At 59.1% G+C, this 21,431-nt stretch overlaps 2 protein-coding genes and 1 long non-coding RNA gene across 8 annotated transcripts; 1 reads left to right on the top strand and 2 right to left on the bottom strand.

Annotated features, from left to right (window-relative positions):
- Nucleotides 1-1,032: 1,032 nt before the first annotated feature.
- CTDSP1 (CTD small phosphatase 1) lies at nucleotides 1,033-7,277 on the bottom strand. 5 transcript variants are annotated; one of them, XM_086719627.1, is made up of 7 exons: nucleotides 7,244-7,277; nucleotides 5,021-5,169; nucleotides 4,473-4,577; nucleotides 4,306-4,362; nucleotides 3,587-3,679; nucleotides 3,271-3,456; nucleotides 1,033-2,725 (listed from the first exon to the last, which is right to left on the bottom strand). In XM_086719627.1, the coding sequence occupies exons 1-7, from the start codon at nucleotides 7,260-7,262 to the stop codon at nucleotides 2,597-2,599; spliced, it is 738 nt and encodes a 245-aa protein (XP_086575753.1). In that variant the 5' UTR covers nucleotides 7,263-7,277; the 3' UTR covers nucleotides 1,033-2,596. The 5 variants fall into 5 exon arrangements, with proteins under 5 accessions (XP_086575753.1, XP_086575749.1, XP_086575750.1 ...); XM_086719623.1 differs by lacking the exon at nucleotides 7,244-7,277 and adding an exon at nucleotides 6,598-6,809; XM_086719624.1 differs by lacking the exon at nucleotides 7,244-7,277 and adding an exon at nucleotides 6,598-6,809 and having other exon boundaries at nucleotides 4,473-4,574.
- Nucleotides 7,104-11,155, top strand: LOC147578676 (uncharacterized). Of its 2 annotated transcripts, XR_015255554.1 has the most exons (3): nucleotides 7,104-8,174; nucleotides 8,526-8,828; nucleotides 9,189-11,155. It is a non-coding gene; the product is annotated as an uncharacterized LOC147578676 (long non-coding RNA). The 2 variants fall into 2 exon arrangements; XR_015255553.1 differs by having other exon boundaries at nucleotides 8,526-11,155.
- SLC11A1 (solute carrier family 11 member 1) lies at nucleotides 11,001-20,123 on the bottom strand. Its single transcript, XM_025934482.2, has 15 exons — nucleotides 19,962-20,123; nucleotides 19,269-19,402; nucleotides 18,299-18,421; nucleotides 17,839-17,958; nucleotides 16,970-17,076; nucleotides 16,518-16,588; nucleotides 16,112-16,179; nucleotides 15,814-15,969; nucleotides 14,747-14,905; nucleotides 13,626-13,715; nucleotides 13,383-13,502; nucleotides 12,804-12,953; nucleotides 12,255-12,328; nucleotides 11,679-11,832; nucleotides 11,001-11,529 (listed from the first exon to the last, which is right to left on the bottom strand). The coding sequence occupies exons 1-15, from the start codon at nucleotides 19,966-19,968 to the stop codon at nucleotides 11,419-11,421; spliced, it is 1,644 nt and encodes a 547-aa protein (XP_025790267.1). The 5' UTR covers nucleotides 19,969-20,123; the 3' UTR covers nucleotides 11,001-11,418.
- Between the last annotated feature and the right edge of the window lie 1,308 nt (nucleotides 20,124-21,431).

Genomic DNA, 21,431 nt, shown 5'->3' with positions numbered 1-21,431 from the left:
ACAGATCAGCATCTGGGGCTGGAGAAGGTCCACTTGAGGCTGGATTCACAAGGTATGGGGATGAGTGGGGTGAGGGGATAGGGTAGGCAGAGCTGGGGGGCCAGGGACCAACTTTGGGAGGGACAGTGTGTCTGTGTGTGTTAGGGGGAAGGCTGCCCCACCCCAGGGAGATGGGGGGCCCCCACCCTTTCAGTCCCCGGGGTGGGGGAGGGGGCAGGTTGGCGTCCGCGAGGCCAGAGAGGCCTCTAGTGGCCGCCGTGGGAAGCAGGAGAGGGCGGGCCGGGAGGGCACTTCCTGCCAGGGCCTGGGGCTGCCCAGTTTTGCAAAGGAAGTGCTGCCAAGGCCGGAGGGGCGGAGGCAGGAAGTGGGCCGGAGGCTCGTGCAAGGGCGCGGCTAGTAGGTGCTGAGAGGCCGCCGAGGGGCGGATAGGGGAAGGCGGTGCGGAGGTCCAAGAGACCGAGTGCCAGGCCCACCGTCTCTCCAGAGACCTTGACGCCTCCGGCCGCCCGCCCCTCCCTCCCGACGCCTCGGAGGCCAGCCTCAGCCAAGGCCAAAGTTCTTCCGTTTGGAGATGAACTTGGCTTACCAGGAACTCGCCCCGCCCCCCTCCCCCCCCCCCCCCTGGGGCCGCAGGAGCCCCTCCCATCCGCCCCGAGACGGAGACCACACCCCTCCCGCCTCCAAATACCTTCCAGGGGCCTCCCCCAAGGACGCTGCTCAGCTTTACCGCTAATACTACCGAGTCCTCCGCGTGCAGGCATTTACCAACTTGCAAAGAGGGCATTTCTCCATTATGCAGGTCAGGTAACTGAGACTAAGAGAGGTAGAATAATTAAACAGTACAGCGAGGCGCTCGGATCCACCCACCGCTGTGCACTAACCTTGCACTTGCACTCTTGAAGCCCCCCGAAACCTAGGGCAGCCCCTCCCTCCACCCACTCCACCGCCAAAAGATACACTGAATTGAGTGTGGCTTCACGGGACACAACCACTCCCAGCTTCAACGTCCCCCCAAAGACCACAGAAGCGGGATGGGGGTCTGGCGTTCTCTTTAGTTCTTGTCATAGTGTGGGGCTTTCAGTCAGAGAAGGCACTTAAATGGGAAGGTCACCCGATTCAGGCCAACCTTGTCCTCCCTCCCACCCCCAGTTCTGAGGGGAGGGGGGCAATGACATCTCCATTTGACATCCCCCTTGGCACTGCTACGTGGGTCCCCTTAACCGTTAGGCCTTGGGGAGAGCCCAAGGCCTTGACCTCCACACTCAGCATTTAGGGGGAAGGGGTTCCAGATAGAGAAGTCAGAGCTGGAAATCAGGATGTCCTGGGAGCTGCCCCCAGCCAGCAGGGGGTGAGGCTGGGGTCGACAGGGGATGGGTTGGCACTGGGGAGGGGAGACAGCTTGGCCAGGCTTCCTGGAGACCCCCAAACCCCACAAGAGGGGTCCCACCTCCTACAGCTCCCCTAAAGGCACCGGTGAAGTATGGAGTGGGTGGGGAGGCACTGATTAGGTGCAGGGACCCCACACACTCAGCTGGTGGGCCTAGCACAGAGCTGGGCACAGAGAAGGTGCTAATAATGTGTTTTGAATGAATAATTGGAGCAAAGAGGGTGTGAGGGACAGAAGACAGGGCTTGGGACTTCTTGGCCCAGCCTGTTTCATTCAGAAAATAGCAGTTTAAAAAATGTAAAAATCCTTTCCCTCCCTCCCCCCAGTTTATGGGTCCAGGAAAGGGGTGAAGGAGGGGTATCTCTACCCCAGCCCTTCCCTCTCCCCTTCCCCTAAAACTATATACACATATACATATTTATATGGCACCACAAAGGGGTCTTGCCTATGCCCCCACACTAGGAGCTGGGGGAGCCAAGCCCCAGGGCCTTGGGGTGGTCAAGGCAGATGTGAGGGGTCAGGTCTTGGCGTGGAGAGCAGCCTTCAGCTGCTGCCGAGCCTAGAGAAGCTGGACTCCGGGGTCCCGTAGGACGCACCCTGCTCCCTTCACAAGTGGTAACAGATCTTCCCTCCCTGACCTCCTAGGCAGAGATTGGTGGGGGGTCTGTGTCAGTCCCAAGGGAGGAGGTGCGGAGACTGGTTCCTCCCCTGCCAGGCTAGACTACAGCAATCTGGAGACTGTTCCGGGCAAGAGCTGACCTGATCGTGGCCCTGGGAAAACAGGGCAGGGAAAAGGGCTCTATGCAAGGCACTTGGTGTCCACTGTTCCCAGGCTGGGGGCCCAAGGCATGGGGCAGCAAGAACCCTGCCCCTCCCCCAAGCAGAACCAGAAAGAGCCAAGGGGCCCGATTTGGCAGCAGAGAAACATGGCAGCAGAGAGAGAGAAAAAGGGGGAGCTGCACGCAGGGTCCCACAGGTCCCCCAAGAAGAAGGAGGAGGTTCTAAGGCACTGACACAGGGACCCAGGGGCTCATTGCCCTTGGTGCAGCCCGCTGCCCCTTTCACAGCCTGGCCAGGCAGGTGGGGAGGGCCCACTTCCCCATGACGCTGAGGTGGCGGCAGCGGCCGCTGGGTTTTCTTAAGGAACAGTCCACGTGTGAGGGGCGTGGGCACCGGTCAGGGGCAGGTCCTGGCCCCCGGGGCGCCTCACTAGCTGCCGGGCCTTGGCTGCCTGAGCACTGAGTACACGTCATCCACGCGGCTGAGCTGCTCGAAGAAGGGCAGGAGGTCGTGGAGCTCTGTGTCACTCATGTTGTCAAACCAGGAAGCCACTGGTACCTGGGCAGATGGATGTGGGGCAGTGAGGGGGGCCGGGGCCTCTGGGCACAGGATGTCCACCCAGAAGCCCCTTACCCGCAGTTTTCAAACATTTCTGGCAACACCCACAGTAAATCACATCTATGCATGCAATACAAGTCTTATGAAATGATACTTAATCTTACTGTTTGCAAAACACTCCAATATTTTCTATTCTATTTTGTTTTTTAAAAATTCCCAGCTAGGACCCACCGCATCACCTCTGTGACCCACTCACAGGTCACAGCCAGCAGTGTGAAACTGCTCCAGCATGCAGCGGGGGCCTCAGGCCCGGCCAGGCACTCTCTTCGCACAAGCAAACGGATCAAATGGTCACTAAGGGATGCAGTAGCAGGTGGATGAGGTGAGTGGGTGGCAGGCACAGGTCATCAAGGGCAGGAAGGAGGAATGGGAGGGCACCAGGCCCCGGACAGCACCCAGCATGGGAATGGGGAGGCCCCGGTGGTCCTGATGGCTGACCCTTTCCTTGGCTCTCAGCCCCTAACCCGGTCCTGCCCGGCACTCACGGCATTGTCTGGATGGAAGACGTAGGAGGCGGGCGAGTTGTCTAGGATGAGCACCCGCCGCAGGTCTCGGCCCAGCCGGCTCAGGTCCTTCACGTAATTGCCCCGGTGGAAGACGCAGGACTCACGAAACAGCCGCGCCCGGAAGGCCCCCCACTTGTCCAGTAGATCAGCTACTGGGTCTGCATACTACGGAGTGGAAGATGGGTCATCCAGGGCCAATGGTGAGTGACCCAGAGGTCAATCCAGCTGCAGGCTGGAGGCTCATGGGAGGCCGGTGGCCCCAGGAGCCCTTCAGTGTGGGGGGGACGGGACTCACCTTGGCAAGGCTGGCGGTGAACAGCACACACTCAAAGAGCTCGCCCATTCGCTGCAGGAACTCATCCACATGGGGCCGCTTCAGCACGTAGACCTAGGGGGTGGGCCAGTAAGGGAACTGCAGGCCTGCAAGGCCGGGGGGTGGGGGTGGGAGGGTGGCTGAGGGCCATGAGGGAGCAAACGGAAGAGTAGAGGTGCACAGGAGGGAGGGCCGGTCCCAGGGTCTGCAGGCTCCATTTGGCCAGCCAGCCACTCCAGCTATCCTTCCAGAAGAGGATCAAAATGAACCTCCAACTTCTAGCTTCACGTCCTACCTCACGGGGCATCACTAATGCCCAGCCCTTCCCCAACTATGGCTTCAGCCAAATGTAGGGGCCTGGGGGCAGCCCCCTCACCCCAAGGCTGCAGGGCACCGACCCCCGAGCCAAGTAATGGAGAACAGGCTGGACAGCACACAACCTATCCTGAATTACTTGAACTGGGTCCCGGGCAAGGTGGGGCAAGGGGGAGCCGAGGAGGAACCCCACTCCCTGCAGGCCTTGGAGTTGGGCCAAGTCCCTCAGGGTCCGTGCGACCTCGGGCAAGTCTCACACCCTCTGGGGCCTCACATCGCACATCTATCAAAGTCCCACCTGGGGTTCTCAGGATTGGCGCGAGGAGCCTAGGGTCTGGAAGGCAGATGCCAAGCCCCCCACCTCCCCCCCACACCCAGCCCCTCACCTGGTGGACCACCCCATCAATCTCCACAGGGATGATGAAGTCGGCGTTGTTCACTGGCTGTGGGGGGGAAAAGGAGCTGCTGGGGCGGGGCCCGCAGAGACCATACCCCCAGTCCAGGGCAGGCCCCCTCAGAGACCCGGGGCTGAGGGCTGCTGGGCAGGGCCTACCTTGAAGGAGCTGTGCACCAGGGTCTCATCCAGGTCGATGACCACACAGATCTTGTCCACGTCCTGGGCCTTGGCCTCTGGGAGCAGGTACTGGACTGGGGTCTGCTGCAGGGACAGATGAGGTCATCGGGGGCACTTCTTTTAAATTCTCTTAAAACCCAGTCATTTCTCCTAAGCACGTCTTCCCTCTCCCAGCCCTCTACCTGGGGAAGCACAGGGATAGTGGGGAGAGACCCTCCCCTTCCCAGCTTTGCCCCTGCCAACTGGAGCCTGGGGCAGGCCGCCTGGCTCTGGACCTCACTTCCCCACCTGGAACACCAAGGTAGAGAAAGCTCCCACCTTATAGAGTTCCCTTGGGTGGCAGTCTTGGGGCATTCAGGGACCGGCTGGGAGGGACCTGAGAGGGAGGGTGGCGGGCCTGGTGGGGGGCTCCACCCTCTTCCATACCTTCCAAGGCCTGCAGATGGGTCATGAAAAGCCCCTTTTCCTAAACATCCTCCAGGCTGAGCCCAGGCTGCCCCGGCAGCTCCCACCCGGCCACCACGCACCTTGGGGACAGCGCCGTTCTCCTCCACCAGCAGGGGCGCCCCACTGTGGGCGGGCAGGGCGTCCCCATCGTCCCGGCAGACGCAGCAGAAGAGCGAGTGGAGGATGCCCCGGCTCCGGGGCTTCTGAGAAGCTGCTGACTTCTGGTCACCTGCAGCAGGGAGGCCCAAGGTGGGGGTGTGCACTCTAGCCTGCAGAGTTGGGTGTAGGTGCCCAGGTGCGATCCCCTGGGTGAGAGGGTCTGGCCGCGCCCCCTTCGTTGAAGGAGATACACTCCAGGCCTTCCTGACAGCCTTGACTCCACGTCACCCTGTGGTACCCAGAAATCCTTCTAGTGTGGGCACAAAGTTACCCTCATTAGGAAGTGGGCTGGCTGGAAGGGGACTACGGAGTGCTTTCTCTTTTCCTCCCAGCCTTCATCACTACTGAGGATTCGGCCCCAGTGGCGGGCTTCCTGACACCCACCTACCCGAGCAGCCCCTGCTCCGTCGGCCCCTAACCAATGAGGGCTGGGGCTTGAGGCCCTGCCATCCACTCCCGCCTTCCTCCCATCCTTTCCGCCCACGTGGGTCCAAAGTCCTCACTAAGGCTAGGCCCCGAGGCTGGGAGTGGGGGAGCCTGGCTGGAACCAGCGTCCCGCAGCCATCTGCCGGCCCCGCCTCCTCCGCCCTCGCCCCGCCCAGACCTCCGACCTAGAGCTGGGCATCCGCCGCCTGATTGACGGGCCCACCCTCCACCGCCCCTCTACCGGGCCCCCTGCCTTCGGGCTGAGCTAGGACCAGGCCAGAGCTGGGCAGACCTGGAGGGACTTCCTAGTCTCTAAGGTCAACACCCGGACAGGGAGGGGCAGACCCCAGCCTAGACCCTCCAGCTCCTGGGCGCCCGGTGGAGGCGGGCGGCACGGCTTACCGGGTCGGTGCGTGTGTGCACAGGCCCGGCGCCAAAGGGCCTGCAGCCCGGGCTCCTTGTGCCCCGCCCGTCGTACGGGACACCCCGCGGGCGCGCTAGCGACCCTTAGAAGTGGCTGCCCCACTCTGTGCCTCTGAGAGGCTCAGTGCTTCCACGCATGACGCGGAAGTTTGTTGGGATCGTAGCTGTGTATTGGCGGGAGATCCTTCCAACCCTCCCGAGCCCGCTGTCACCTCGGCACCCCCTCCGGCGACCCGACCCGGGCGATCGCGGCCCGGGGCGGAGCCTCAGAGGGTGGCCTGAAGGCGCCCTCTTCAACCCCCCATCTCCCAGCTTCATTGGCGCCAATGGGGGGGGGGGAGGGGGCGACTGTCGGGCAACCCGCTACGCCAGCCCAGGAGACTAGGAAGGAATCCACTCTCTACCTCTGCCTCAGTTTCCCCACCTCGAGCACTCGGGAGCGCCCCAATGGCTCCAGGCCCCGCCCCGCGTCTCTGAGCCTCGGCTAGTTCAAACTCTTTCCCCGCTCCCTCTCCGGTTAGGAGCTCAGAGCTCCGCAGAGGCGGGCGCCCGGGGCAGCGGCGGCGACTGCCCCGGGTAGGGTCTCGGCCTCCTTCTCCTCCCCTCCCGCGGCTCCCGGGCTGCAGCCCCCTCCGCGCGGCCCCAGTACCTTTGCCCCGTAGCGGGCCCCGCGCCTCCTCCTTGGTGATCTGAGTAATGACGGCCGAGCTGTCCATGGGGCCGGGCGCGCTCCGCTCCGGCCGGACTCTGGCCCGGGCGCCCGGCCTCCCCCCCGGCTCGGGCCGGAATCGGGGCGCGGGGGGGAGGGGAGGGGTGGGAGGGAGGGATCCCCGCGAGCTTCGGAGGGGAGGGGAGCCAGGTTCTAAGGGGGAGGGGGAGGGAGGGGGCGCGGAGGAAACTTTGTTACAACATGGAGTTTCCTCCCCGCGAGGCGGATGCAAACATGGAACCCGGGCGCTGTTTCAAGGCTCCCCCTTAAAAGGGCAACGGCTTCGGCGTGACCTGGACTCGGCCGCCGCTTTCATCACCGCTGGGGCCGGCGCGGCTCTGCTGGCTGGGAGGCGGGCCCGGCCGGGTTCCTGCCGCGCTCCAGGGGGCGTCGCCTCTCTTCCTGCCGCCCGCCCGCGGGCCCGAGCCTCTGCGGCTGCGTGGCAGGACCGGCACCCGGCCCACTGTTCCAGACAGCCGAGCGCCCCGAGCCAGGGCCCGCCCCACCCGCCCCGAGCGCCCACGCCGGGGAGTGCCCGAGGGCGGCGCGGCTCCACCTCGGCGCTTTTCGAGAGCCAGACGCTAGCCGCTTCTTGATTTCCTCATCTGGGAAACGGGAATAACGCTCTCTGGTCTGCAAAATGGGTCTTCAGTGGTTGCGGGGGCCCCCTCGCGGTAAAGTTCTGAGCGAGTGAAGGCTCTCTCTCCGCTCCAAACGGCTGTGTACATCCGTAGAATTGTGCTCTTGACCGGACTGTGACTGTCAACACTCATCGCAGTTGCAGGCCAGGTATCCGGATCCGTAGGGCGTGAAAATTACTACTCCCAGCCCCAGAATGCCCCCTGCCGATCTCGCCCGGTAGCCCCATCTGGTGCCCTCGGCAGGGCACCAAAGTGCCTCAGGGCTCTCGACTGCGCTGCTCCCTCTGCCTGGAAGAGTTTCCAGCTCCTTTTTGGAGCCAAATCCCACTGACCTCGATGAAATGCCACCTCTCCAAGAGGCCTTCCTAGACCCTTCCTCTACTCTCCACGCCGGCCACTCTGTGATTATTGGGGCGGGGGGCTCACGCGGTGCCCGGACACAGTGGGCGCTCAATCCCTGCGGGCCAAACTTCTGACCGTGGGAGTGCACAGACACCAACTGGACGATTGTAAACACCCGTTTCATTTGGGGTGTACAGAGACACTAGCTGGCCGGGAGCCGCGTTTCCGCGCGGATTCTTCACGAGGGAAACTCCCGTGTTCTGCGCCGTGAGGTCTACGGTTTTGTGTGTGTGTGTGTGTGTGTGTGTGTGTGTGTGTGTGTGTGTGTATGTTTCCTGTTTATGAAGTTCTTTCCATTCGTCCTTGCTATTTTGCGTTCACTATTTTAAAAATAATAATAACGCCAAGCCTTGACAAACACGCCTCAGCACTTCCTTCCCCCGCGGGCCTCGGTGGCGGGGCGGAGCGGGCGCGTCCTGTCCCGTCCAGCCGCGTGGTGCGAGCACGGCGCACGTCCTCCAGGCCCAGGGCGGGGTAGGTTGGAGGGGGGAGGCGGGGAGGGGAGAGGCCCCGCGCCGGGGAGGCCGGGCAGTAGAGCGGCGCCGGCCCGGAGGCGCGCCAGCTGTGTGCCCCGCGCCAGGGGAGACAGGAGGTGGCCCCGGGCTGGGACTCCCTCCACCAAGACCTCTACCACCACCACCACCACCACCCTGTCCCGGGCTGGACCCCACGGCCCCCCCTCCTTCCCTTTCGCCGCCCACACCGCCGCCATCGTTGCATTTAATACTAATAGCCAACGTGTAGCTAGCGCTTCGTCCTGCTCTGGCTGCGCCCCTTAGTCTCGCTCACTCCTCAGAACGACCCTCTTCCTCTCCCACTTTACAGATAAGGACATTGAGCTCCGAGAAGTGAAGCGACCAGACCCAGCCTTCCAGCGAGGGTAGAGGTGGGATCCTGGCCACCGGGTGGAGACCCCCTCCCCTTCGGCTGAGCCCCGGGGCGGGATGTCAGCTTTCGTCTCCGGATCCCGGCTTGCACTGACCCCAAAAGGAAATGTGTGGTGGAGGACTGAGTGACCCCCTGGCCTGAGCAGGGCGGCTCGCCTTCCTGTCCTTTTCGTTTCTCCCTCTCTGAAGGCTGGAAGCTGGCCGGCTGAACTCTTGAGAGTCAGAGTGGCTGAAGAAAGGGGTAGGGCACCGGGCAGGGTCGCTGCCCACCGCCATCCCTGTTCCCCTCACCTCCCATCCCTAACACTAGCCCCGTCCAAGGCCTCTTCCCCTGGATGACCTTCCCAGGCTCTGATGCAGTGCCAGGCTCCTTCCCCCCCAGGGAGGGGTGGTGGCCAGTGAACGAGTCAGGAGGCCCCCTGCAGCAGCGCAGGGTCTTGGGGGTCTGTGGGGACAGAGGAGCCGGTGGAAGTATCGTGCAGGGTCTGGTGGGTTCTTTGGGTTTCCTCCCTTGTGTGTGCGTGTGTGTCACACCCAGCTGATATCCCTTAACTGCGGGAGGTCATCTTATCCACAATTTATTTTTCTCCTTGCACCCCAGGAGGAATCAGATCATAGGCGCTGTGGGTCCAGAAACACCAGGACTCAGCTGGGTTTCTCTCTGGCAGCTGTGGGCAAGTGACCTCTCTATTCAGCACCTCGGCTTCTTCAACTGCCAAATGGGGTTGGTAAGAGCCCAACCCAGGCAAGTGAAGTAGGGGGTCCGTGTAGAAAGGCAGGGTGCCCACCGCAGGTCCTTCCCACCTGAGGGGCTGAGGAAACATCCCCTCCTTCCCCCTAGGAAGACCAAAGCTACTATGGGGGTGGAGGGAAGCCCTTTGTAGGGACCTCCCTGCCCAGAAATGACTGACCTTGGCCTGACCTCATTGCTAACACCTTGCTCAGGCCCAGGGTAGCCCTGTAGCTGACCCTTTGGTTTCCTCCCCTTCCTGCTTTCCTTGCCCCCAAGTTGTCAATGCCAGGCATAAGTATGCAGGTGACCAGCTTGCTCATTTTTCTGGAGCACCCCCCCCCCATAAGATCCAAGAACACCCCACCCCCCAAGGTCGCACACACCTGTCCTCACTCCTGGCAAGTTCATTCTTCCTTGGCTGCCCCCCCCCCTTCAACTTTATAAATCCTGTCCAGGAGTTACCTTCTCTGGCCCTTGCCTCTCCTTTTTGTCTTTTGCAGGTGTGCCTGACACGCACTTCGTGTCCCCCCACCCCCACCCCCACCCCGTAGAGTGGTTTGTTATCATCTACCTAGCTGTCTCCCCCTACTGGAGTGTGAACTCTTGGAGGGCTGACATCTTTAATTCGGGACTTCGTTTCCCTCTCCCCTGTCTAGCGCAGGGATGACACCCAGTTAATACCTAGTGAATTGATTGGAGAGTGTGTGCAGAGGTATAGCTGGGGACACTTCCAAGGACGCTGGGCAGGAGTATGGAAGACGCCTTTCTCCATTATCTTGCCCCCATCCACCTTCCTTTTCCGCTAGCCCGGGTCCCATCTTCTCCAGGACCAAGCCCAGAGAGGGATTCAACGGCCTTCTAGCTCAGGTACCCTCTCCCACCGTTTCTCTGATTGGGCCAGACCTGTCCCATCCCGTCACTCCTTAAGGGCCCCACTCGCATCGTTGCCCTTTTAAGAAAGAGGAAATTCTTCTCATAAACAAGCGCCTCAACCTGAGCGCGGAGCTTGCCCCGCGGGATCCCTGGGCAATCGAGGGTGCTTCCAGGCACAAAGCCCGCTCCAGGCTCACCCCAGGGCAAAGGCCTCGGGGCCCCTTCTGGTCACCTCTCTCCGCAGCTCCCGGGCAGTGGTCAGAGGGACCCGACGAGGCGGGAGGAGGGACTTGGGGGAGCCTAGAAACAGCCCAGGGAGCGTCTGTAAAGTGCAACCCTTGCACCGGGCGAAGGGGTGCCGGGCGGCTCCCAGCGGCCAAGGGGGTTCCCCGCCTACACAGCTCCCCTCCACCCTCCGCCTCCCCCCACCTTCCGAAGCCCCGGGGCGCGAAGTCCGAGCGCTTGCCTCCAGCTCTTGGGCCGGGAGGGAGTGAGGGCGCTCGGGACCGTCCCTGCCCCTAGGGGGAGCTGGGAGTCAGCACCCAGGGAGCGTTAAGTGCGCGGCGTGGGAGTCCCGGCCGCCCAGTCCCCTGGGGAAATGGCAAATGAATTGGGCCTCGGAGGCACGACTCTTGGGTTCCATGACCTGGCGCCTGAAGAGAAGTCTGCGCCTTGGTTTTACGGCCTGGAAAGTGGGTTAGTTTGAAGCTACTCTAGGAACTGACATTCGAATGGGGTGGGGGGCAGGGAGGACTCTTCTACTGGTCCAAGGATTTTGTCCTCTCCCTGTTTCTACTTTCCTGTGCCTTTGGATGAGAAGTAGACTAGCATTTATTGAGCATTCATCAAGCTAATCAGACCATCCTAAGTGCCAGTTTGATGCCTGTGTCCCGCCCCCAAATGGGTCCGTTTGTCAGGTCACTCCTATAGGCCCACAATAAATATTTTTGGAGTTACTATTATTTTTAAGTCCCACGTGCCAGGCATTGTGTTAAAGTGCTTTACATCCATCACACGGTTGGCGTTGTCCTCATTCTACAGATGAGAACACTGAGACTGGAGATTAATCACTTGTCCAAGCTGGCAAACAGCAAGTCTCTATGGAAGCCTGGTTAGCCTGCCTCCAAAACTCCCACTCCATCTTGTTGCCTCCACACACACACCCCCCGGGGCAGGCCAGTCTGCCCCACTCATTCCACGCCCAAGCCAGGCCCTGGGTGGGAGATCATCCAGAGATCCTCTCCTTCTCCCCCTCTTCAGGAAGCCCATACAAGAAGTGTTGATGGGAGCTGTGGGCCAGAACGGTGGCTCCTTGGGCAAGGAAACAGGTCCAGACCTGGAGGAAGGGAGACCATGAGTCTGGGAGAGAACAAGGCCTCTGGGAAGCCTCCCCTCCCTGTGCATCCCCTTCCCCCAAAGCCTTCCATCTGTTGCCCCCTTTCTTCGCCTCCCCCATCCCCAAGGCACCCTCTGGCCCTACAGTACCAGGTAGGTGGTGAGGCCCAGATAAACCGCAGCCAGCAGGGCTACAAGGACGAAGTAGGCAGGGTGGGGGAGGCTGGGCAGGTAGATGATCACGAAGTAGAGGTTGATGGCACAGATCAGCGCCATGATGGAGGATGTGATGGCCTTGCTCAGCCTGGGGGAAGGGAGGGAAGCTCAGGACTGGCCCCATCTCCTCCTCCTTGTCTCCACTGCCCAAAGCCAGCCTGGAGCTGGGGTGGGGAGAGTGAGGGGATACACAAAGCCACTTTCTCTGGGCTGTGGGGCCTGGAGCAGACCCCTTGCCCACTACTGTCTCCTGGGCCCCCCAGGCTCCACACTGGCAGGATCTGGCAAGAGCAGAGTCTGAGGTGAGAGTGAGGAGCTCAGGGTCTAGAAGCAGCCCCCGACCCCAGATTCCAGATTCCAGCCCTATTGCCCTACACTTGCTAGCTGTGTGAGCCTGCACAGCTTCCTTAACCTGTATGAGCTTATGGATAATGGTAATTCCCACTTCAAGGTGGTTGTAAAGATCAAATGAGAATTGCAAGCATAGTGTTTGGGGTGGGGAGTACTCACCGGCCGTTGGCAAACTCCTGCATGAGGGCTGGCATGCTGGTGAATGTAAGGATAGGCAGCACAGCAAAGGGAAGCTGGGGAGAAGCAGGAGGATGGGGCTGAGGGTCCTGGCCCTCAGAATACAGTAAGGAAGGGAGGAGTGGAGCAGGGCTCCATTCGTCCTCTGTCTGTGTGCCCTTGGACAAGTCTCCTAATCCATAATCACTCAGAGGTTTCTCCACCTCTGAGCGTTCCAGAATTGTGAGGCTCCAAAGCAGGAGAAGTGTTTGGGGGCTCTGGTCCCAGGCTGCCTGAGTTTGCATCTCAGCTCTGCCACTGATCACTTAACTGTGTACATTCGTTTTCCAATCTGCACAACGGGGACAATGGTGGTTCCTACCCCTGGGATGTCTATGGGGATTATGTGAGCCTTATAAGCAAACGTGTGTTTGGAATAGTGGGAAGGCGCTGGGGGACTGGGAGGGAGGGGGCGTGTGAAGGGTCCCTCTGAAGGATTGCTGGGGTTCCTCTTTAGCTCTGCAGGGGGGTGGGGGAGTGGCTAGGGCTCACCAGCAGGCTCTGCAGCACATTAAGCAGGTCGTTGAGCCCTGACAGGTCTTTCAGGTCCCTGAAGACTGCCACGAGCACGGTGGGCAGGATGGCGCAGGAGCGAGTGAGGAGCACGCGGGCAAAGCGTGACCAGCGCAGCTTCAGGAAGCCCTGGGGTGTGGAGTGGGCATTTTGGTGGTGGGTGCAGGACTAGGGATTCCAAGGGAGGGATCCTCTGTCGTCCCTCAGCCCACCTGGCATCAGGGGGAACGCTCTGTTTTTCCATCTCTGAAATGGGGGAGGCTCTGACCCTAGTTGGTGGAGAGAATGGATGAGGAGAAATAGGGGGGTCCCTCCCCCCGGGTTAATGCTTAAGACTAAACTTTTGGGGGGGGAGGCGTCTACTAGTTTTGGGTCTGCTGCCTTGAGCCAGTCGCTTCACCTCTCGGCATTTCAGTTTTCTCATCTGTAAAGCGGGGCTTATAATAGTGACCTCTGGGCTGCTTTAAGGATCAGTGAGGCTGGTATCCGAGCCCAAGTGGTGTGCCTGTTGACCTCGGACCCCTGGGACTCCCCGGCCCGCTCCCCAGGCCCCACCACCTCCATCACAAACTGTCCCGCGTAGGTGCCGGTCATGGTGGAGCTCTGTCCGGCCGCTAGGAGGCCCACCGCCCAGATGTAGAGAGCAGCCGGGCCGAAGAGACAGCCCAGGATCACGCCCTGCAGGGAGGGGTGTGGTTAGAGCCGTGGTACCGCCCCGGAGCAGGCTCCGCCCCCTGGTGGGCGTGGCGACGAGGCCTGCGGGATCCTTACATTCCATGCCCGCCTCCACCTGTCGCTTACTCCTTGGTAAATGTCCACCTCCACTGTAAGGTTGTTCTTGGGGAAGATCTTGGCATAGTCGTGGAGGCTGCTGTTGGCACAGACGTCGAACTGTGGGCACCGGGACAGTAGGAGGGAGATGTGAAGTCTCAGAAAATCAGACTGCCAGGTCTTGACCAGGGGTTGAAAACTGGCGACCCGCAGGCCGAATCCGGCCAGATATATTTTGCTTGATTAACAGATGTTTTTTCTCTTTAATGTGAATTTGTTGCCGACATCTAAAATTGAGAAGAATTCACACGGGAACCCAGTTTCCAGGGTTCTGTTGCATTTGTAGGGAATGGCATTACCACAAAGAGACAATTGGCTGGCAGTGAGTCCAGCTGCTCCACGGTCCCCTCTCCCTTACACGGGACCCACTTCCCACAACTCTGAGGCTGGCCTGGTCTTCAAGGCCACATAGCAAGGCAGTGGCCGTGCCCAAATCCCAGGAGACTTGGTCAGTCGTCCCCTGCAGTGCTCAGCCTTCAGTAAGCACCCCACCGCTGGCTAGCAGCTGTTAGAGCCACGTGAGAGAGACCCACTTGGAGAGGAGACAAGCACAGGTCCCAAACCCCAGAGAGCCAGGGAGGAGCTTTGTATCATTGACTGCTCTACCCCCCACTGCCTGATAACAAATCCTCAGTAACTATTTGCTGAATGAATAAAGATTGTCAAGAGAGAGGACTCAGAGAATTCCCAACTCCCTGCTCATGCTCAGGCAGGCGCCTACTCCCAGAATGCCCTGCCTGCAGTTTGCTGGACAAATCCTGTCCATCCTTTGGGGAGCACCTAGGATGCGGGTCCTCTAAGACTCAGCTCCGCCCTCCCAGTCTCCTCCTTTGATTGTCTGTGCCTTGCAGGCCCTGGGGTGGGTCTGACTCTCTAAGAGCCTGCCCCCGGGCAGGGGAGAGCTGTGACTCTCTAGCAGAGTGGGGAAGGGGTCTCAGCCAAAGGCCAGATCGCAGACTCCCACCCCTACCAGTGCTGGAAGTGCAGACAGACACTCAGGGGCTTAGATGCATTGCCTGGAGTCCCCAGCAAAGCCTGCAGGGCTTGTGTGTGGGGGGCCTGCCCTGGCTGTGTGGGGAGGTGTCTCTCACCGCAGCCTGGTTGGTTTGCTGGTAGAAGGCCTGTCCAAAGACTGCCACAACAAAGAGATTGATGAAGAAGGAGACAGACAGGGCGATGGTGGCCTCAATCAGGAAGTACATGTTGGCTTCTCGGATGTCTGCCCGGTGAGACCGGTCTATCTCTCTAGACTGCAAAGGTCAGAGGGGAAAGAAAAGCCAAAGTTTCTCAGAGCTACCCCGACATTCTCCACCCTCACACATCTACCGATGTTCCCTCCAAACCCCAGTTCTTTCTAAAGCCCTCTCCATGGCAGTTTGGTCATGGCCTTGATCAGCTGACACCCTTCCTGCATGCCCAGTTAATTTCCGCCCCAGGGCCTTTGCACTTACCACTCCCTCTGCTTGGAATATCTTCTCCTCTGATCCTCCTTCCCATCCTTCAAGTCTCAAAGATTACCTCCTTAGCAAGGCCTTTCCCGACTACCTTTTCTAAAGGAGCCTCTCCTTAGTCTTTCTCTGCCATACTTCTCTGTTTTGTTTCCTTCAAAGCACCTTTCACAATCCATAATTTTCCTTTTTTTTTAACTCTTAAATTTTTTGGTTTTAATTTTTTTTTTCTTTTGGGAGAGAGAGAGCAAGCCCACAAGTGGGGGGGGGGGTAGAGAGGCCAAGGGACAGGGAGAGAGAATCCCAAGCAGGCTCCGGTCTGTCAGGGCAGTGCTGGAGGTGGGGTCGGAATTCACAAACCGTGACATCACGACCCCAGCGGAGATCAAGAGTCAGACTTTTAACTGACCGAGCCACCCAGGGCCCCTGTAATTCTTTCCTTTATCTGTTTACTTGCTCATGATCTGTCCCCCCCGCCCCGACTAGAAATGCAAGCCCTAGAAAGGCAGACGGCTTGTCTGCCTTTTCATCATTGACCCCCTTTTCCCACGCATAGTAGATGCTCTATTACTACATTCGGAATACATAGAGAATGATTCCCTTCCCGCCTGAATCCGGAAGCCAGGAGCCAAAGGGGCGGGGCTCCAAGTTTGGAGGCCACCAGAGCGTGGCTGAAGGGAGCAGACATCCCTCCCCTTCCCTCTGCTCACCTTGACTAGGGCCGAGTGCAGGTAGATGTTGTGGGGCATGATGATGGCTCCAACGATGCCCACGGCCTGCAGCAGCTCAGGACTGCCGCAGCCGGAGCACGAGGGCAGGAGCAGGTCCCGGAGGAGCGCTACCTGGGCTGGACGGGCCACCACGTACTGCGGGGAGGAGCCTCCTTAGGCCAGGCCACGCCACGTGCAGCCATTCCCACCATCCACCCTGACCCTGGCCGCTAGGGGGCTTCTCGAGGAGCCCGGAGGAACAGCCTTGGTGGAGGGTATGGAGGCTTTGGCTTCCCACCTCATAGCCGAAGGTCAAGGCCATAACTGTAATAAGGAATCCAAAAAAGGCTTCCAGCTTGCGCAACCCTAGGGGGAAAGCAAAGGGGAACAACAAGAGCGAGAAAAATGACAAAAATTGTAACAGAAGCAATTATTAATGGCTACTATCTTGAGCAAGTTTCAGGCACTGTGCCAAGTGCTTAACGTATTTATTGCCTCAGTGAGTTCTCGCCACAGCCGGTGAGGTCTGTGCTATTATCGTCCCCGCGTTATAGGCGAAGAAACAGAAGTCTCAGTAACTTGCTCAGGGCCACACAGCCGGAGTGAGGGAGCTGGGAGGCCTTCTCTCAGTACAGCGGAGCTTGGTTTCTTCATTCACTTGTTCCCCCAACCCAGTCCCTTGGGAGATTGAGGGGCACACCCACCGTAGTTGTCAAGGAAGAGGAAGAAGAAAGTGTCCACGATGGTGATGAGGACTCCGCCCCAGAGTGGGATTCTGAAACCAGAGTGGCCGGGGTCAGCCCAGCCTCAGGGCAGGACACTGTGGAATCTGGACTCCTGGGAGCGGGGACCCAAGTGGCCCCAGGCAGCTAAGGCAGAGGGGGGTGAGAGTGTGCTGGAGGTGGGAAAATGGCACTAGGCGCTGGTGGGGGACCAGCATGGCAGGGAGCTCGGGGCTGCAGCCCTGAAGTCTGCGTGGTGACTGACATCACTTTACGTTTCTGGGTCCCTGTTCCCCATTGGGCGAATTGAGCAACAGCTCTAAAGTCAGAGGGGACTGGGGGTGAGGGGGACGGGGGGAAGGACGAGGGCTGGGGAAGAAGGAGCACAAGTCCCCAGCGCCGGACTGAAGAGCTGGGGCCCCTGGTGGCAGTACCGTCCAGCTGACAGCAGATTGAATGCGATAGCCGTGCCGATGACCTCCTGCATGTCCGAGCCCACGATGGCTAGCTCGATGGTCAGCCAGAGGAGGGTGCGGGGCGCCTGGGGGGAGGAGGGAGCACCGCATCAAGGCTGGGCCAGATATTGTTGTTATTTGTTGATGTCCCGGACCTTTCCATACCCGGCACAAACTATGTTTGTCGGCCTTGCCAGCTGGCCTCCAGTTAGGTTTTGTAGGAAACAATTAAGGGAGATTAAAAGGCAGGGAGGGATCACTCTTTCCCCCTACTTCTAGTGGTGTTTCTGGCACAGGCACCATCAAGGGCACCAGGCTTCCCGGGCTCCACCAGCGTTGGTGGCTGTTTTGACAGTAGCGGCCAAGCTTCCTGAAGGCAGCAAATGATGGCTCTTGGGCTGCTGCCCAGCAGCTTCCTGATCTTGGATGAACACCTCCTTCCCTTGTTCCTTCAGTCCTTCCATCACCTTTGTGACCACACCTCTGCATTGAATACCTTTGAAAGATCTCATGGCCAGGTCTCTGTTTCCCTGCTTGGACACCGACAACGACCAAGTCCCCAGTGTCTACCCCAGCCGGTGACCATCCCAAGCCAATGCCTACCTATTTTGCACCCTGGGCAGGTCACTTCCCCAGGTTTCAATTTCCTCTCCTGTAAAATGAGCAGATGATGTCTAACAGCCCTCTTAGTCTGGGTACTATTCGTTCGAGCCTCAGTCTTCTCATCTATCAAATGGGCTTGTGATGCCCGACTTGAGATGATTTATTTACTTGATCATAGAAGCTGTAAATGGCTGTTTGGGGTTTGGGATCTGTGGATGCTCCCTGTCCAGGCCCACCAGGCTCACCTTATGGTAGTAGAGATGGCAGACCTCGCCCAAGTCCTTGCCTGTCACCACACCCAGTCGGGCAGCGAGCCGTTGGCAGAGCAAGCCCAGCACCGTGGCCCACAGCAGCACCCACAGCAGCTGAGAGAAGGAAGGGAGAGGCCTTCAGCCTCGTGTGTGTGTCTGGGGGCGGGGGGTGGGGTGCTGGCTGACAAGTCCAGACTGCTGGTACCCTCTAACCAAGGACGCTCCTTGGGGACAGAGTGGAGGAGGTGAAGTGAGAAGACCAACATCCCCCCCCATACACCCCCCATTCTGGCAGGGCTGCCCTGGGGACCCTTCTCTGGCCCATTTGAACGTAATACCCGCTCCCCCAAACACCAGTCATGTAGGACACTCTGGGGAGATGTGGCAAGCTGGGGGGGTCTCCTCCCACTTAGCTTGGTCACCCCTCCTCCCCATGGTGCCCCGACTCAATCACTTTGAATCCAGCCACGGCACCAGCCTGAAGATCTGACTCGATGTTTCCAGGGTCCAGGAAAGCGATGCTCATGAGGAAGCCAGGCCCCGTGAAGGCCCACAGCTTCCTCAGGCTGAATGTGCCCTGCGGGTGGGATGAAGTGACGAGGTCTTGGGTGGTAGCTCCTGACCTTGGCCAGCCCCCAGCTGAACCCCTCTGGGCTCATCAGCCCGGGCTGGCCAGCCCTGCCCACCACTCCCCCATTGCTGGATCTGCCACCCTGGGGGTTAGTGGAGGGTGTGGGGTGGGAGGAAGCAGCAGGATTTACTGAGTCATGGTGGATTTACTTTCTGCATCAGTCAGATTCGGCAACCCACAGGCGCCTGAACAGCAGCCTGCCTCACGCTCGCCCTGACTCAGCAGATCCTCAGAGCCCAAAGGGGTTCTTTCCTCGGGCCAAGCCTGCCGGGTCTTGTTGCTCGCTCCCCAGTCCTCCTCAAACCATGGTCCCTCCTCTCTGTAGTCCACTGAGTCTAGGGTCTCCCCACCCCTAGGAGGCTTGGCCTGGCAGCCTGAGAATCTGCTAAAGATTCTGGAAATGCGAGGTGACAGCATCCCAGAAGATAGCCTCGAGCCTCCTTCACTTCCCCACATGCCCTCCTCCGGGTCCTTTCCTTTAAGTACTGCAACAAACGCTCAAGGCTCCAACCTGAACTCACCGTAGCCCCTTTCTCTCCATAAGAAAGCTGGGATTCATTCAGAAAGCCGCTTGATAATTTTTACACACAAAAAAACGATCCCCTGCCCCCCGGCCCCCGGCTAAGAGCTAAGGACAGAAACAGAAAGGGTACAGTGTCCACTGTCAATCACTGCTGCTCAGAGCTAGAAGGGGCTTCCCACAGTCTTCAGGAGAGCCCTTTGCCCCGGCCTGTGGGATCCCATAGCATCCTGCCAATCCTGAAAGACCCCAGGAAGTTTCCAGCATTCCCACCGGTTCTGTGTCCGGGATGAGGATCTTCTCGCTCAGGTAGGTTGCTCTGAGAGGCTCTTTCTGTGGCTCTGAGCTGGGTGGGCTGGAGATGGAGCCATAGCTGCTCCTGCTTAGACTTTGAGGGCTGCTGTCACCTGCAAAGGGCCCCAGTGAGCCATGGTGAGTGATTGGCTTCTTTCTGGTGGCCCAGGGCTAAAGCCATGTGTCCTCCTTCCCTACGTCCTTCTGGCAAAGTGGAGTAATTGAGCCCAGTGAACAGTGACTCCCAGCATGGGTCCATCACCTCCACCCCTCGACCAAACATTTCAGAAGATGCGTGGGAAGTAGAGCTTCCAGAATTACTCTCCTCCCATGTGAGCACATTGGTTCCCGAACCAGATCTCTCTCGCCCCAGAAGATGCAGAGGAAGACCCTGGGCTCTGAGGAGGGCATACTGATGCTAATATGGATGTCCCTTGCCCTCACTCCTGCCTCCTCCGTCTGCCAAGTAAGCTCCAGGAACTCCAAACACACAAAGGACAGACAAAAGGGATGCTGTGCCCGTGGGGATGCGAAGAGCCCAACCCCAGGCTGGGGTCCAGAATTGGGTCGAGACCGGAACACCCATGGGGGATAAGGGGCTTCCTTTGCCTCCCTGACTCTCCCTACTCCCAACCCCCTCTGGAGCCTCTGACCCCAGAGGGGGCTACTCACCTGTCATGAGGACGGCAGCGCAGGCACTCTCCGCGCGTGAATGGGATGCTGAGCCTATACTCAGCTCATGCCTCCTCTCTGAGTGCCGGTGCGTGTCACTATGTAAGCCCACGCCCTCCTCTCCATCCTCAGCTGATCTAGGCTGTCCTCACACACAGGGGGCATTGTGAAACACGTTCCAAAGGCAGAAGTGGCCAGCTGTGGCGGAAGAGTCTAGGCCAAAATGCAGGAACTTTCGTTCTCCTCCTGGCCCGAGGCCCACAACACTTTTGGCCCCCTTCCAGGCACCCTGAATTCTGTGCCTCCCCAGTTAGCTCTAATTTCAGGACATTTCCTGCTCTGTGGGCATTCACATCCAGATCACAAGACTGCCTTCTCCAACCACCCCCCCAGCCCAGACACAAGCAGTCAGGCCCTTTTCTTCAGTCTGGAGTCCCCAGCCACGAAAGTCCCGATGACCACCCAGGCTTCTGTTTCCCATTGAATGCCTCAGAGGAGAGGACCTTGAGGTCTTCTGTCACAGGGACATGCGTTGATGATTCAGGCCAAGGAGAGCCTTGGAAGAAAGGGGCACCAGAAATTCTGGACCTGAGTCTGCCACCGATTCACTTGAGATGGTCACCAGACCCATCCCTTTCTCTGAGCTCATTTCTTCTGTAAAATGAAAGGCTCAGACTAGCCAAGAGGTCAAAACGTTAGGTGTCCAAGGAGGCCAGGCAGGTAAGACAAACCATGAGACACGGGGGTAAGAAAAATGGTGTCGGATGACAAACGACACTGAGCCTCAGTGCTGGGAGGGATCAGTAGGGAGTGGTGGAGACTAGTAAAACGAAGGTCATATGCTCTGTCTGAAGAGGGCAGTGCCTACAGACTTCTAGCCAATTGTCATCTGGGATGTGTGTCCAGCCAGTGTCACCATATCTTCTGATTTGTCAAGGATGCTGGACAATTTGGACTTTTACACAACATAGGCTTTTTGAATCCTGGGCTCAAAAAGTGGAAAATATTGTGTAATCTAAACAAAATATTCCTTCAGGGTAGCTTCCGCTTGAGGGTTGTGAGTCTGTAACCTCAAGGTGAGTGGTGGGCAAGATTTTTCCAGCTCCTGATCACTTCTCCTTGCCAGTCCCTGTGCCCACACCACCACTTACCTCCCTTAGGCCCTTCTTCCATGCCCACTCCTGCCCTCTATCTTGTGGTCTTCTTTTTCTGCCAAGAAGATTCAAGACCAATCTTTGGGGTTTCCAACTCCAAAGTCTGAAACCTCAGGATCCGGAGAAAACAGGTGCAAGCTCTCAGGCCCAAACCTGAACCAGGATATCGCCACGTTGAGTCAAACACGTTAGCCAAAGCTTGGGAGTCGGATGGGGGCATTGGCATCCAATTTCCTGGCTGCTCGTGGATTGGGGAGTTTGGAGGAGCTGGAGAAGTGAGGGTGCGGTAAGAAGGGCGACTGATAGGTCATACGGG

The sequence above is a fragment of the Puma concolor genome, chromosome C1 (genome assembly GCF_028749965.1).
Source record: "Puma concolor isolate L17-30 chromosome C1, mPumCon1.1.hap2, whole genome shotgun sequence".
Lineage (NCBI taxonomy): Eukaryota > Metazoa > Chordata > Mammalia > Carnivora > Felidae > Puma > Puma concolor.
The sequence above is the reverse complement of the archived record's forward strand: the minus strand, read 5'-3'. Positions and strand labels throughout refer to the sequence as shown.